At 38.2% G+C, this 17976-nt stretch overlaps 2 protein-coding genes across 5 annotated transcripts in view; one reads left to right on the forward strand and one right to left on the reverse strand.

Annotated features, from left to right (window-relative positions):
* The window catches only part of LOC137030813 (collagen alpha-1(XXV) chain-like), a 222707-nt gene that overhangs the window by 62979 nt on the left and 141752 nt on the right, over nucleotides 1-17976 (forward strand). The gene's annotated exons all lie outside the window — the stretch shown is intronic.
* Nucleotides 8734-9600, reverse strand: LOC137030164 (uncharacterized). Its single transcript, XM_067400325.1, has one exon. It carries the CDS (start codon nucleotides 9598-9600, stop codon nucleotides 8734-8736), a length of 867 nt encoding a protein of 288 aa, XP_067256426.1.

Here is a 17976-nt window from a genome sequence, read left to right on the forward strand (position 1 = left end):
TACAAAAAAAGTAAACTGAAAAAGAATTTCTGAAAAAAAAAATATTACAGTAAAAAAAAAGAGGCAAGAAAAATAATTAGGCAGCATCTTGCCGCACAGCCGGGTCTGGCCACAACGCCTCGTCAACATCACAGGCAATATCTTCCCTTGCCAGACATGGAGGGAAGAAGCGCCTTGAGTGCCTTATCCATCCCTGAATTGCACCCACATCAATCTCATCACATGCCTCTTCCATGGCCTGCACAAGAGGCATGCGCACAAAGGGCTGCCGGTCGTATACCTTCCACCGCCATGCCGAAAAGAATTCTTCTATGGGGTTCAGAAATGGTGAGTATGGTGGGAGGTATTGCACGAGAAATGTTGGGTGGTCAGCAAACCAGTTTTGGACTGGGGCTGCACGATGAAAGCTCACGTTGTCCCATACTACAACGTACCGGTTTCTTTGATGGTCTGCATCATTCATACGCTCTGGTGGTATGAGAATGTTGTGAAGTCTGTCCAGAAATGTGAGAATATGGGCTGTGTTGTATGGTCCAAGTTTGGCATGACGGTGGAGGACACCATGCATATTGGAGATGGCAGCGCACATTGTGATGTTCCCACCACGTTGGCCAGGAACATCTATAATGGCTCTGTGGCCAATGAGGTTTCTCCCTCTTCTTCTGGTCTTTGCTAGGTTGAACCCAGCCTAATCTATAAAGATGAACTCATGTGGGATTGCATGAGCATCCATTTCCAGTACTCCCTGAAAACAAAGAACAAAAATCACTCAATATGGTGTTATCCAGTACACTGGGAAACAATGTTGTGTGTAGTGTACTGCAGTCAATATAGTACTTACATCCACATATGCTCGTCTGAACTCTTTGTTTCTTTGAGAGTTTCTCTCAAACGGCACCTTATAAAGTTGTTTCATTCTGATTTGGTTTCGCTTGAGAATGCGAGCCAATGTGGACAGACTAACTCGTTGAATGTTGTTGAATAAGGTGTTGTCTTGGATGATGTGGCTTTGAATTTCTCGTAATCTGATTTCATTATTTTCCAAAACCAAGTTTACAATGGCAGCTTCCTGTACCCCGGTGAACATTTGGCCCCTTCCTCCACCATGGTGTCGTCTCTCAGTCCTTTAGAAAAAATAAAATAAAAATATATATAGGGCTTGGACAATGCAGCCTAAATATTTTCCCCCACAGTAGAGTACATTGTACAGGAAACTTGTACAGTTCATGAATGGCTGATGTCATACACTAAGTAAACAGGTGTCACCCAACTGATACACTATGACATGGGGTATACTACATGTGTACTACATGAAATTTTGGTTACATACCTGTTCTCCAGTCTAAAGGTCCGGATGACAGAGGCGACAGTAAAACGGCTCAAGTTTGGCTGCACTCTCTGTCCAGCCTCACGCATTGTCAACCCATGGTTGATGACATGATCTACTAAGGTTGCTCTGATTTCATTTGAAAGTGTTTGTCTTCTTTGGCCATGAACTCCTCTACCTGCTCTACCCCTACCTCTCACTCTTCCTCCCCCTCTTATTCTCAACCTCCCTCTTCCTCTTCCTCTTCCTCTTCCTCTTCCTCTCTCTGCAATGTCTTCCATTGTTGTTGTAAAAAAAAAAGGTTCTCACCTGTGGTCTTTTCATAGTGCTTACATCCTGATTGAAGTGTTAACAATTAACCACTGAGGTGTTTGGCCAGGTGGCACATGTAATTGGCCAATTAGCTCAAGTGTCATTTTGAATGGCAGTGTTTTGAAATGGCAAACATGTGACTTTATGTCAGATTGTTGTGTCTTATGCAGAGAACTGTATTTAGTGAATTTAAAAAGTGCTATTTTGAAATGCAAAATGTGTGTAAAACAGAAAAGGTGTTTAGACTTTTGGAGACTTGAGAAGAAGTTTTGCTCTCTGTGTGTCAGTTTAAATAATTGTGCTGTGCATGTCATTTTAGTGTGTTAGCAATTGGAAAAAACTGTAACACGATATCGATATTTCATGCTTTGAATATCACGGTTATCGTCAATACCGGTATATTGCGACACCCCTAATTTATTCAGTATTTATTGTCATCACTATGAGCACTGGATACTATGTTTTCAATTCATACTTGCAGCCGGAGGGCTCTCTGTGCACATTTAGTCCACAAATTAATCCAAAGAAGAACAACCATGTGACTATTCAGGAACTGAACTCACAGAGACTATGGTGAGTTCTGGCTATTCAAAACACTTTTCAAGACAATAAATACACGATTGAGACGATGTATACATGTATTGACCTATTGACTCAGAATTTGCGTCTGAATAGCGCTGGCTCCATGTGCGTGGCATACGGATAATGAGCGGATAATAATGACTTACATGATTTAAAATCTGACATTTCAATGTTTCTTTAGACACAAGCCTAATTTTTTTGTGATTAGTATTCACTAAGTTACAGTTCATTTTCTGAGAACTATCAGATTGGACTTCGTTCAGAGGGAGACGAGAGATCACACATCATGTGAGTTTTCTTTATTTTGCAAAAAGCACAACATTTTGTTTTTACTCTGAGTGTACACAAATAAAAGAAGATATTCCACAGATTAAAATGGTGTATAACACTTAATTGTATGTGCAACATTGACAGAGTATTTTGAGTCTCTTTCACACTGGTAAGAAAAAAAAACGTGGTGGTATCGCCGGCGATACCTCAGACCTCAGAGTGTTAAATGTGGACTATAAACTATATACCTTGATTCTCTGCAAAAGGTTTGAAACTTTCTTACCTGATTTAATTGATGAGGACCAAAATGGTTTTATAAAGAACCGACAAACACATGATAACATTAGAAGAACATTACATGTTATAGAAAATATTACAGAGAACCATGAATGTGCCGCTATTATGAGCCTTGATGCAGAAAAGACATTTGATAGCATCAGTTGAGCCTTTCTGTACCAGGTTCTTGAGCAATTTGGTTTTAGTGAAAATTCAATACAGTGTATTAAAACAATTTATTCAGAACCAACAGCTAGAATTAAGGTAAATGGACATCTGATGACCACTTTTAACCTATATAGGGGTATGAGACAGGGCTGTTGTTTGAGCCCTACTCTTTTTGCTCTTTACATCGAGCCTTTGGCTCAAGCAATTAGGCAAAGTGAGACCTTGAGTGGTTTAAGAATTATAGAAGAACATCATGTAATGACTGAGACAAATCAGACACAATTATTTGTTATATTAAACAAATAATTGTTTAAAACTTACTCTGGGGTCTGTCCCCATCCCCTGAGAAGACCAGCCTTAGTTTTATTGCCCTGAAGTATGTGTGTGTTGCACGTGGAGAAGCAGAGACAAAGAGAAAACCTGCATTTTTCCTACATTTTTCCCACAGAACACAGACTTTCCTGCATTAATTTATAGACAGACTGTTCTATAAATAAACACGCAGGAAATGGTATCCCCAGGAAATGGTATCCATTATTACTGTTGTTGTAGTGTACTCAGTAGTGTATTCACATTTTGTCATACATTTAAGGTAACTTCAGTTATGCCATTTTTATTGTCTATGGGTTTGTATCGAGAAGATTTAAATGCTTGTGTATACGATATGTTGATACCTGTATAACACAACAGTATTACAAGAATCTTTAATAGTTCATTTTCAACAACTCAAGCAATTTTAAAATCACGCTCGGTCATAAGAGCCCCCATAGAGGAATTTTGCCGCTCGGAGATCATACCCATTTTGTTGGTCAGGTCAACCGAGTACACCGGTTATCGAGTAAACACAAACTGTGCCAACATGTAAACTAAAAGGAGGCCTTATTAGGGCCTACCCTAGTAAACACATGGCATCAGCCAGTCCAGGACTACGCTGTTAGAAGGTAAATATAACATTTCCCATTCCATGACTAGTAAAATAATCGCAACTTACTCTCTGTAAAATGGAGTAATCTGCAGGGTGATGGAGGTGGATGAATGACAGAGTTGGGTAAGAGGTTGATGGTGTTGCCACCCTTCGCACTGACTGTAGCTAGGCAAATCCTGCGGATTGGGCTGTCTAAGGAGCCGAAAAACTCCCATACTGTCGAGCTTATTTACTTCAGCCAGTCCAGGACCATACCAACCAACCGACCATGCATTCAGTGGAAAACCTTTCATGCATAATACTGAGAGAAGGAATGCATATTACGCCACCATACTCCACGAGAGGCCTGCTTAAGACCTACTTGACAAAGGGTGGGGTGTGGCTGATGGTGATATTGGACCGATGGTGGTATGGGTTCTTGGATTCCCAGGCATGCTGCCAACAAATCAGCTAAAAGGAGGCCTTGTGGGGCCAACAATAGCTGTGGGAAGATAACTGCAACCTGAGCTAGGTTACACATTCCAACAGGCAATGTACCCTAAATCATATGTGACTAAAGTCAAGTCAAGTCAAGTCAAGTCACCCTTATTTATATAGCGCTTTGTACAATGCAGATTGTGTCAAAACAGCTTTACATTGATAATTGGTATATAATTTTTCCTTTTAAAGAATAGTGTCAATGCAGGCAGATCAAAAGCACTGTTGAATAAATGTCAAGGATACTGTTGAATATCAAATGTCAATTCAAATTAAATTAAATTAGGGCTGCACGATTAATCGTATTTTATCACGATAACGAAATCTGCTTCTCTCGATTGATTTTTAATAATCGTCACGATACTGGCCCGCTCTATGAAAATGAACATAATTTGGAAAACCTCGGGATAAACAGAAAGACTAATATTAGCGTAGATGCCATTCTTTTTCTGATGTAACAAGTACATCTGGTGTTATAGGAAGTGTTCCCGTTTCCGGCTGAACTAATTTATGCAGCCTAATAATCCTTTAATTTTTTTTGAAAATATAAATATATAGGGCCCTATCTTGCACCCAGCGCAATTGACTTTGTACACCGACGCATGTGTCATTCCTTTTTTGCACCAGCGCAAAGCGCGCTTTTCCCTCCACAGAAGCACATCGCTAAACTAGTGAATGAACTTGTGCTCCCTGGGCGGTTCAGCGCAAAAAAGGAGGCGTGTTCCGGCGCAAACAATCCCTGGTGCTATTTTGCTGTTCCATTAAACAATTGCGCCACTGACCAGAAAAAACCTAGTCTAAAGTCAGTGGCGCGTTGCGCGTTGTTCATTATGCTATTTTAAGGGCGCATGCTTGACCATAATGTATAGCGTGCACAACGCGCATACACTTTGCTCATGTAATCTACACAGATGCAACAGTTATTTTTGCAAATCATATGTTACACTAAAAAAATATTAACACATGAGATGAAGGAAATCATTGTGGTGTGCCACGAAGATGTGAAAAAACCTGTTTAACCGACGCTATTTTGGGTGGGTTTCTCCCATCCCCATACAACACAACTGCTCTGTCTTTCACTGCTCTTACAAGAACATCAGTCTCCTCGGCTGTGAACCGCTCCTGGCGTGCGCCTGGTAAATACGCCATAATAATAGCAATCCATAATGGAACTTGCGCACCTGCTTTTAAAGGGAATGTTGGATGACGCTCTGATTGGTTCATTTCACGTTACGCCCAAACCACACCTATGAATAATGAAGCTACTTCAGACCAACCCATTTTAGATTTGCGCCGGGCGCAAGAGCCATTTATCCTGCCGGGAAAATAGCAACAATGCCGAGACCCGCCCACAAAGTTACTTGCGCTTCGCGCTTTGACACTTGCGTTTCAGATCGTTAAAATAGGGCCCATAATGTGTTATGTGTATGCCAGGTTAAAGAGATGCGTTTTTAGTCTAGATTTAAACTGACAGAGTGTGTCTGCATCCCGAACAATGCTAGGAAGGTTGTTCCACAGTTTAGGTGCCAAATAGGAGAAGGATCTACCACCTGCGGTTGATTTCAATATTCTAGGTATTTTCAGCTGGCCTGAATTCTGAGATTGCAATAAACGTGAAGGACTATAATGCATTAAGAGCTAGCTTAGGTACTGGGGGGCTAAACCATTTAGTGCTTTGTAAGTAATTAACAAGATTTTAAAATCTATACGATGTTTAACAGGAAGCCAATGCAGTGACGACAGAACTTGGCTAATATGGTCATACTTCCTAGTTCTAGTAAGGACTCTAGCTGCTGCATTTTGTACAAGCTGTAGTTTATTTATCAAGCGGGAGGAGCAACCACCCAGTAGAGCGTTACAGTAATCTAACCTTGAGGTCATGAACGCATGAACTAAAAACTGTTCTGCATTCTTCATTGAGAGCATATGTCGTAGTTTAGATATATTTTTAAGATGGAAGAAAGCGGTTTTACAGATGCTAGTAACATGGCCTTCAAATGAAAGATTGGTATCAAAGAGCACACCCAGGTTCCTAGCTAACGACGAAGACTTAACAGAGCAGCCATCAAGTGTTAGACAATATTCTAGGTTATTACGTGAAGAAGTTTTTGGTCCAAAAATTAGAATCTCTGTTTTTTTCTGAATTTAGTAGTAGGAAATTACTGGTCATCCAGTTTTTTTTTATATCAGCTATGCATTCTGTAAATTTTGTGAATTGGTAAGTTTCGTCAGGGCGTGAAGAAATATAGAGCTGAGTATCATCAGCGTAACAATGAAAATTGATTGTGATTGATATGACATCTCATCGTTTACTACTACAAACTGATAACGGTCAGATAAGTATGATTTGAACCATGCCAATGCAATTCCACTAATGCCAACATAATTTTCAAGTCTATTTAAGAGAATATTGTGATCGATAGTGTCAAATGCAGCACTAAGATCCAGTAACACTAATAGAGAGATACAACCACGATCTGATGATAAGAGCAAATCATTAGTAACTCTATGGTATGGTACTATGGTATGGTCTAAATCCTGACTGGAAATCCTCACAGATATTATTTCTTTCTAAAAAGGAACATAGTTGCGATGAAACTGCCTTTTCTAGTATTTTTGATAGAAAAGTAAGATTTGAGATCGGCCTGTAATTGACTAATTCTTTAGGATCTAGTTGTGGTTTTTTAATAAGAGGTTTAATAATAGCTAGCTTAAAAGTTTTTTGGTACATATCCTAATGACAAAGATGAATTAACAATATTAAGAAGGGGATCTATGACTTCTGGAAGCATCTCTTTCAATAGCTTAGTTGGTATAGGGTCTAACATACATGTTGTTGATTTTGATGATTTAACAAGTTTAGACAATTCTTCCTCTTCTAAAGCAGTAAATGAAATGAATTTTTTCCTCAGGGACACAACAAAGCAATGTCTGACACGGTACTGTAGTAGACGGTTGCATGGTTATAATTTTCTCTCTAATATTATCAATCTTGCAAGTAAAGAAGTTCATAAAGTCATTACTGCTGTGCTCTTTGGAAACATCAGAAGTTGAAGCTTTATTTCTTGTTAATTTAGCCACTGTATCAAATAAATACCTAGGGTTGTGTTTATTTTCTTCTAAGAGTTTTGAAAAATAGGCAGATATAGCAGTTTTTAAGGCCTTTCTGTACTCAATCATTTTCTCTCTCCACGAAATGCGAAATACTTCTAGTTTTGTTTTCTTCCAGCTACGCTCCATTTTTCTGGCTGCAGTTTTTAGGGCCCGAGTGTGCTCACTGTACCATGGCATTGGATTAAATTCCTTAATCTTTTTTAAACGCAAAGGAGCGACTGAATCTAATGTGCTGGAAAAGACAGAGGCAATAGTTTCTGTTGCAACATCAAGGTTTTCTAAGCTGTCTGGTATGCTAAGGCGATGAAACTGATCAGGAAGGTTATTTATAAACAATCTTTAGTGGTAGAAGTGATGGTTCTACCATATTTATGGCAGGGAGGCAGTTTAGCCTCTTTAACTAATTGTAGTATACATGAGACTAGATAATGATCTGAGATGTCGTCACTCTGCTGCAGAATTTCAACGGCGTCAATATCGATTCCATGTGACAATATTAGATCTAAAGTATGATTACAACAATGAGTGGGTCCTGACACGTGTTGTTTAACACCAATAGAGTTTAGAATATCCGTAAATGCCAATCCCAATGAGTCTTTTTTATTATCTACATGGATATTAAAATCACCAACAACAAGGACTTTATCTGCAGCTAGTACTAACTCTGATAGAAAATCAGCAAATTCTTTAATAAAGTCTGTATGGTGTCCTGGTGGCCTGTATACAGTAGCCAACACAAATGTCAACTTACATAATGTTACGTAAAGCACCATCAATTCGAAGGAATTATATTTGAAAGACTTTTGACTGATACTGTAAATATTACTATAAATTACAGCAACACCTCCCCCTTTGCCTTTCTGTCGAGGATTGTGTCGATAATCATAACCTTGAGGGCTGGACTCATTTAAAGTAATGTAATCGTCCGGTTTTAGCCAGGTTTCTGTCAAACACAGCACATCTAGATTATTGTGATAATATCATTTACAATAAGTGCTTTTGAAGAAAGTAATCTAATATTTAACAATCCAAGCTTTATCATTTGTTTATCATTATTATCTCGATTTTTTTATTTGTTGAACATCTGTTAAATTTTTTCCATTAAATGGGTTTGGAAGTTTTTTGTTTTTATTAATTCGGGGTACTGACACAGTATCTATGTGATAATATCTAGGTGTAATAGTTTCTATTGGTTGGGATTTATCTGACTTCTGTAACGTGAGGCAGCTAGCAGACGGTCGGTTTAGCCAGTCTGTCTGCTTCCTGACGTGGCCGTAGTTTGTCATGTTTCAGCTCTAAGACTATGTGCCATATTACTAGAGAGAAGAGCAGCACCATCCCGGGAGGGATGAATACCATCTCTTTTCAACAGGTCAGGTCTGTCCCAAAAACTTTTCCAATTGTCTATGAAACCTATATTATTCTGCGGACACCACTTAGACAGCCAGCCATTGAGTGATGATAATCTGCTAACTATCTCATCACTCCGACGAACAGGAAGGGGACCAGAGCAAATTACTTCTCCTGACATTGTACTTGCGAGTTCACACACCTCTTTAATGTTAATTTTAGTGATCTCCGACTGGCGAAGTCGAACATCATTTGTGCTGACGTGAATAATAATTTTAGAGTATTTACGATTAGCATTAGCCAGCACTATTAAATTTGCTTTGATGTCAGGTGCTCTGGCTCCCAGCAAACATGTGACTATGGTGGCTGGTGTCTCTATTTTCACGTTCCGTGTAATAGAATCGCCAATTACTAGGGCACTTTCAACAGGATTCTCAGTCGGTGCGTCACTGAGTGGGGAGAACCTGTTTGATGTTCTTAATGGAACGGAAGAGTGGTGTTTTCCGCAACTAGGCTGCCTCACCGTTACCCAAGTGCCCTGCTGCGCAGGCTCTACAGCCGGAACCGAACAATGTACAGAGTTCACTAAGCTAGTCGCATCCAAAACGGTATCTGAAGCTCCTGCATTCCTACTATCCTCGATTAAAGTTTGGTTGCGTGTCTCTAATTCTGAGATTCTCTCTGTCAGCCTGACTATTTCCCTACATTTATGACACGTAAATCCCTCATCGCTGACAGAGAGGGCTATGCTAAACATGTGACAGATGGAACACGATATAACACTGGGAAAGGATGACATTACTCACCGTGTTTGTAGACTGATCCGAGTTGCCACAGCTGTTTGATAAATGCGTTGGAAGAGGAGCGCGCGAGACTGATGACAAGTTAAACAAGCTAGCGAGATGCAAACGTGTTGTAACAGCGATTTAGATTCAAAGATTACAAGATGGCAACGTCAGATTAATGTGGTGGGCAATAGGATATATATAAAGTAATGATAATATAAGCAACAAAAAGTATGAGATTCAATAAAAGTAAGAGAAAACAAAGCTATACGGAGATACAAAACACTGAGCAGCGAGGCAGAGAGGCAGACAGGAGCAATCGAGCAATCAGCAACCAAACAATGACAACATGGTCTAAGGGAGGCCTATATGGCCTACTACCTCAAACGGACACGTAGCAAAAGCCTGTGGCAGTGTAAACTATGTGAACAAACTATGATCAACTAAAAGCACTTGTTAGAAATACAATTGCTAACTAGAAGGAATTAACCATAAGAGCCTACAATCAAAGTTATATGCAATATAGCTGTTAACAAGATCACAAAAGGGAGCTAATAGAAACCAGCTTTTCTCAAAAAGTGGTTCTATACTACCATGAGTATGTAATCCAACAGGTGATGCACTCAGTGACACAAATAAACCTCAACTGGGGAATATAATAGTCATCAATCTCTCCAATAGAGGCTAACATCAAAGAGCCTGCTATTATAAGAACAGGTGCTAACCTGTGGCAGCATGAGTAAGCTCACATACAAATGTAGGGCAAAAGTCTATAACTCAAAGCAAACATAATGCTTTGACATACATGCTGTTTCCAATGAGGATAAACATTTTCTCCACACAGATTCTCAAACATGTAGAGGACGAAGGCTAAAAGCTAGCACCGTCAACTCAAACTTGATTAAGAAAATCAAGTGGCTCAGAGGAAAAACATTTTCCATAGCATGAAAAGTTCTAGAAAGTGGGGCCTAACATACACTGCATAACTTACCTACGCAAAGATAAGGGCCTACCACCTGAGAAAAACAACATCAGGGAGTCTAAAAGCTGTTAACCTCACCAATTGCACCTACATAAACAAGGGGACAATGGACATATGGCCTAACAACTCCCTCGGGAGGAAGCCAGAACTAGGAACTATATCACCTGACAAGGGATAGTATACATGGGGTTAACATATAACACATCTAACCTAGCTCTAGCCTGGCCGCTAAGCTACATGCTTTCTTACAGGGCCACAAGCCTAGTGAAGCCTGGGCTTCACCTCCAAATCTCAAGTATAAGAGAAAGAATGCGAAGCTCACAAGCAAGCAATGTCAGGCGGACGATTAAGGCCGACCTAAACATACATATTAACTGAAGTGATGAGTGCTATCTCAAACTACTCTAGCAAACAGCAGATGAGAAGCTACTCTAAACAACAGGTGGCTAAGAGGGGGCCATTTTGTGGTCTGCACAATATATCGTTTTAGCCAGCCTATCAACTTCTGTTTGCCCAAAAAACCCTTACTTTTTTCTTGACTACATGTTCAGAAAAACTATACAGGAAAACAAGGTCTTATTCTGAACACATAAATATAGACCGTCCTGCAGCTCAAAGACCGAAGACTCCTATACTCCTTTTTATTTACATGAAAGGATGGAATCTAGGGTTCTTTTAAGTAGGGCATTAAGCGGCATTTAATAGATAGACCCGTAGTTCACTGATAAGCCATGCAATATCGCGTTCAATATCGATATGAATCGCCGTCGATATTGAACGCGATATTGCGTGGCTTATCAGTGAACTACGGCTCTGTCTATTAAATGCCGCTTCATTTGAAAGCAGGTGATGGCGATTTAGCGGTAATCAGGGAACCGGCTTTACGGACGAAATGCGCGTGACAAAAGCATTCGATATATCGCCCAGCCCTACTTTTAAGCCTAAAAGGTCCTCTCACTATCAAACCGAAAAAGCGGGCAGACAGAAATAATTACTATGGGCCCAGCCATCAGTCTGATCATAAGAAGCATCTGAGCATGATATATGCTATAAAATATATATACACATATGAGGTGAAAGAAGAAAAGGAGAGGGTAGATATAAAAATATAGACAGAAAACGCCCAGAAATGTGTACAGTAGGTGGCCATCCAAAACGGTGTTTCTACCGCCGCGTCGCAAAGTGCATTTGCAGCTTTTGACCGCTGAGTGGCACTTTAACCACATGTTATCCAACAAATGCATCAAAGCACATTTATCTTTATGCAAAATGTAAATTTTCTCAATTTTCTAGGCCTATATTTTTCACAAATACATTTTTTATTTATATTTGAAACTCCTTTAATAAAACAGCATGGATTTTTGACACGCACATAGGCTACTTTGTTATTCGTTTCCTGTCCTTTATTTGACAGATAGGAAAAATATAGCCTATCTCTTTGGACACCGATTAATAAATTGTTGTGTTTCATGAATTATATCCTTTATTTTAGTAAAACGTGAGTCACTGAATAATTTCACTCCCATTATTAAGGCAATTTAGCTAAATCATTTTAAGGCGATTTAGCTAAATCATTGAAACTAAAAAAAATGGATGGATTAATAAAACGTCATAAAAAACTGCAATTCCTGCAGCCGCATTTAAATGCAGGAGTGTGTTGTATTCCTTAAAATATCAAATATCAAATTCAGAAACAACACATTCCAGCGGATAGATCACCTCTTATTTAACACAGACCTAAGAATTTATTATCGAATTGAGATATTTCTTTCTTTTTAGGTACAATTATTCGCTGAGTTTGTTCATTTTTGAGACGTTTCAGTTTCTCGCAGAGAGACAGCTAAAAGCTCACACTGTCTTTATTTATTTTATTTTACTAAAGCACAAGGTTTTGTTGTTATCGTGAGCGTACACAAATAAAAGTAGACCATTTGTATTCTTGTACTAATCTGTAGGCTATCGCCAGAAATGACGGAAGGCCTATTTTAAGTTGTTTCTGTCATGAGAAGAAAATCAGAACGCGCCGGCGCTTTCGTCGGCCAGAGGGATAACAATGTAATCAATTTAGTTTCATATTTATATTTAAATATTGGGCTATAGCCTAATATATATATTTTTAAAGATGTCACCAATGTTGATTATGAAAAGGGAATAGCATGACGGATGCACAATGTTGGGAGACAAATGCAGCGGGTCAGACATAAGTTCGACCACTTCATTAAGTTTTGTTTTATAGTAAGTCTTTCTTTAAAATGATTTTTTTTTAGTAGAAATTGTATCTTAATTTCAATCAATGTTTCATCAACCAATTGCCTATATTTAATTAGGAAGAAAACCATGAACGTCAGGTGTGGAATGGAGACGAAACCATGTTTCCGCGGCCTTTGAATAAGGCTGAAGCAATAGACGTCTTTCTGTTTTTATTTAATTTCTTAAATACATGTCTTTATTACTTTATTAATTGATAAGATGTTTTGGTCTAACAATATATTTTAGCCACTCTAAATTCTAAGTTAGACACAAATTTGCGCATTGGCTAGGCTATATAAGGTTCCATTCTAGACAAGCGCGTAAATTGCTGTTTTGGCCGCAAATTTTCAGTAATTTCGATCGGTGCATCAAATGATATAGGCCTAAACTAAATTCATGTATTTACAGTAAAAGAATAAAAAAATAGCCTAACTCTAGACTTATTGGCTATGCTATTTACGTTTGGGCAATATATAATAATAATAATATTATCTCAGCAAAGACCGAACATATTTATTTGTCTCGGCACACGCCCGCTAACAGTAACACAGCGCATCAATGCTTGCTGTTGTCTTGGCTACTTTACAAACGGCGATGAAAACAACAGTGAATTTTTCCCCCTTTTGTGGTAATTTAGCACTAGTTTCTATGGTATTCTGCTTGCATTTTTGGGCTTCAGTTGGATGCTTTATTTTAATCTTTAGTCAATTGAGTTTAGTTCTAAAAAAGCAAAGGCTAAATAGCAGGGGCGCCGTTGACACGGGGGACAGAGGGGTCAGGACCCCCGCAGTTTTGAAAAGAGAGAAATTGACCCCCGCACTTTTGATAAGGGATTCAATCAGTCAAACTATATCATCTTTTAGCTTAGGATATTTTCTTTAAAATGAGACCATTCACGTTTCTGTGAGCTTCCGTTCGTAAATAATCAACTGTTTTGTCATGAATGTGAACAGGAAATGTGCTCTCGAACAGAGAAACACGCGATCTACAAACAATCGATCAGAGCATGCTAACGTTTTAGGACAGGTCGAAGGTATATAAATCATGCCCGAACGTTAGCCTTTGTCAATCAAAGCCAAACTGTCCATTCAGAAACCGAGAAATTTGACAGGAGGCTGATCTCTCAGGTTGATACGCTAGCTGGATTGACTGAAGTTTTCATTTATGGACTGTTCTGATTTCGGTAATTACATCTAGAAAGGTAAACACATTGATGGCATCTATAAAAGAAATCTCTGAAACAAAAATGATTATTGCCTCGACCAGCAACGCAGTGGAGAGGACGCACGAGAGGAGCGTTTAATAGGTATGTGTATGGGCTACTGTAATAATGCTTATCAGTGGCATGCATTTTTATCGCGAAAGTGAAAGTGCCATTTGCGGTCGCATCGCAGTGCCCCCGTGTTCCCATTTCTCCTGATGTGAACCGTGAGCTCCAGTCCATTACAATTTAAGGCGGTTAAGGCCAGGGCATACTTCATTTCCCGCATTCCGCTCAGCCTTTCAAAGAAGCTCCTTTGCCCATGAGCGTGGAAAGACGTACGCACACGTGCATAAAAAAAACATTTGTACAATAAGCCACTACGCAAATGTGTGTCTAAGTAGACCAGCTAAAACAACACGATCACATCAGAATGCATATCAATAGTACGAGTGTGTAATCTCGTAAAATATATACGCCAAAATGAGTTTTGGCGTACTTATGGTACGCAGTTTTTCGCGTGCATATGATACGCACTTTCTGGCGTGTATATGACACGCTCTTGGTTAGGATGGGGGTGGGGGTTTCGTATGTATAATACGCCATAAAGTGCGTATCATATGCACACGAAAAACTGCGTACCATAAGCACACCAAAATGAGTTTTGGTGTATATATTCCACGAGATTACACACGCATTTTTTGTGTGATCGGGCTCAATATATTGGTCGAACAAAAACATCTTATCAATTATTTAAGTAATAAAGACATGTAATAAATAAATTAGATTAAAACAGAAAGACGTATATTGCTTCAGCCTTATTCAAAGGCCGCGGAAACATGGTTTCCATTCCACACCCTATGTTTGGTTTTCTTCCTATTTATTAAATATAGGCAATTGGTTGATGAAACATTGATTGAAATTAAGATGCAATTTCTACAAAACGAAATTCACTTTAAAAAAAGACTTACTATAAAACAAAACTTAATGAAGTGGTCAAACTTATGTCTAACCCACTGCATGTCTCCCGACATTGCGCATCCGTCATGCTATTCCCTTTCCATAATGAACATAGGTGAAATTTATTTATTTAAAAATAATAGGCAATAGCCCAATATTTAAATATAAATATGAAACTAAATTGGTTACATTTTTATCCCTCTGGTCGACGAAAGCGCTGACGCGTTCTGATGGATTTTTTCCTCATGACAGCAAAACAAAAACAGGCCTTCCGTCATTTTTGGCAATAGCTTACAGATGCAAGACTACAAATAGTCTACTTTTATTTGTGTACGCTCACAATAACAACAAAACCTTGTACTTTTGAATAATAAAATTAAATAAAAAAACAGGGTCAGCTGGCTCTCTGCGAGAATCTGAAACATCTCAAAAGTTAACTTAAACTCAGCGAATAATTGTACCTAAAAAGAAAGAAATATCTCAATTCGATAAGATATAGGTCTGTGTTAAATAATAGGTGATCTATCCGCTGGAATGTGTTGTTTCTGAAATCATGGCCAGTGTTGCTGCTGCTATTAGTTCTCTTGGCGCTCGTGCACACGCGCAGTTTTCACACAGACAATCAAGCGTTTCGGTCTGGTAAAAGCACAAAACAAAATGCACACAACGTGTCCTTGCTCTTGATGTACAATCACAGATGAACACCTTTGGTTTTAATGAGTAAGTTTGCCTAAATATTTATTTATTATTGCGATATCAAAATCACTAAATATTACATAGCATATATAATAGCCAAAAAATAAAAAAATAAATAATAATAATAATAATAATAATAATCAAGAACAATTTAAAGAAATCAAGAACAATAGCAGTTAATAAGAATTATTGCTCTTAATGCGGTCTTAATGCTGGACCGTTCTCATTTCGCTCTGCATATGGAACTTGAATGATTTTTTATTTTTTTTTGCTAAGAGCAAACCAGAATGAAAATATTATATTTTAATCCGTATGTGTGTGCTCCTAATACATACAGTATATATATATATATATATATATATATGACTAATGGCTGTTTAATGACAATAGCATGCAGTACGACTTTGTGTAAAGGTCTTTCTTTTAATTTTTGATGAGTAGCTTGAGACTATCCCACGTTTTGAAATTAACTCTCACTTTAAATTTTTAATGGTTTTTAAGGATGTTAAAAGGTTATATTATAATGTTATTGTTGTTTTACTTCGTCCTTTCATCTCCGTTTACAAACCGACATTTTATTATTACAGTCACTTTCCAATCCGTCCCTTTGCGCCACCTGGCGGTAGTTTTTTACACGTGACTGAATTTCAGTTAACCCAACGGCCCTGCGGCGGCGGTAATACCCATTTTGGTTGTCCACCTACTGTATATCAAGTGTCATAATCTGGTTTCTGATGAACACACTCTCTTGAATGTTTGTAAGGCATAATAAAGATACCCTTACCGGAGTCGATACAATCGCGATCAGACAGAACAGTTCCAAAAGACGAAAAAGATACTAGCTGTGTCTGAAACCACTCCCTATCCACTATATAGTCCACTGTATCGGGAGTCGGCCATTTTGTAGTTGTGTCCGAATTCTGAGTGAACGACTTCATTCCCTACATTCGTTCACTACTTTATACCCACAATTCTCTCAGATTTCGAGTGTACATTCGATGTACACTTGCTGAAGCACTATTTCCCAAAATCCAATTTTTTTTAACCTTTTTTTTTTTTTTTTAATTAATCACTACTTGAATAAAACATACTAAAATGTAGGGGACATTATTATATAGATGAATTAAAAAAAATGAAATTATATAAATAAAAATATTATTTTTTTTATTAAAATATTATGTAGGCATTAAATCAATTAAATGTGTTTTACTAACAGCAATGTGTTTTAATAATTTGTGGAACTGTTAACTCATTAAACTTTAAAAGATGATAATTTAGTGGATGATTTAAAAAAATCGTTAATCATAGGTAGCATATTCAAATCATAATGGTCGCCTGAGGGCGCTCAAAGGCCACATAATCTGTGAGCGTGAGAGTTTCTAACAACTTTATTAAAAAGGATAAATACATGAAATTATGTACACTTGTTAATGTGTTTATTTTTGTTTGCAGTATTTTATAGTATTAAATGATTATGAACACATTAAGCATGACAAAAAAATTATACAATCGATTAAACTACAAAGCTGGCACAGAGGCATATATGATTACAAAATGAAGTCATTATGATTGTTATCGTTATTAACATTGTTTTATAATGTAAATAACATGTAGGATAAAATAGTTTTATCGCATGTCGAGCCGTTTCTGAGACAGATATCTCCGACGCACAGTGTATACGTCAGCGTCCGATTTCACTTACTTCATTTCGTTCACTCCATACAGATATAGTGCACTCAAATGCCATACACTATATAGGGATTAGTGAATGAGTGAACGAGTGAGCGGTTTCGGACACAGCTACTGACTGGTTCTCTAGGCGCTCCTTATATACTTCCGGGTTACGATATGATGATGTCATAGGCTGTCGCCGGCCAATATGATTGGATTTTTTTGATACTTGGCTTTCAGACATCAGCTCACATGTGACGTTCCCCAATGCGTGATTGAACGCATAGTTGAAGTTCCCTTCGAAAGGGAACTACTTAATATGTCGAAATAATGAAATATGTTGAAATAACGACTTGTGTCGAAATAACGACTTGTGTCGAAATAACGACTTATGTCGAAATAACGACTTATGTCGAAATAACGAGATAAGTTTTCTATTTTTCCTTTTTTCTCCCCACCATAAGTTTTCTGTTGGAAAAAGCCAGCATTTGTTGGTTAGGTGTTTTGAAGCATGGAAGCTGGTTTGAGCTGGTTTATGCTGATCCTTAGCTGGTCATGAGCTTCAAAGCATACCTAACCAGCATATGCTGGCTTTTTCATCAGTATGCGGTTCAGGGCTTCCATAATGAA

The sequence above is a fragment of the Chanodichthys erythropterus genome, chromosome 11 (assembly GCF_024489055.1).
Source record: "Chanodichthys erythropterus isolate Z2021 chromosome 11, ASM2448905v1, whole genome shotgun sequence".
Lineage (NCBI taxonomy): Eukaryota > Metazoa > Chordata > Actinopteri > Cypriniformes > Xenocyprididae > Chanodichthys > Chanodichthys erythropterus.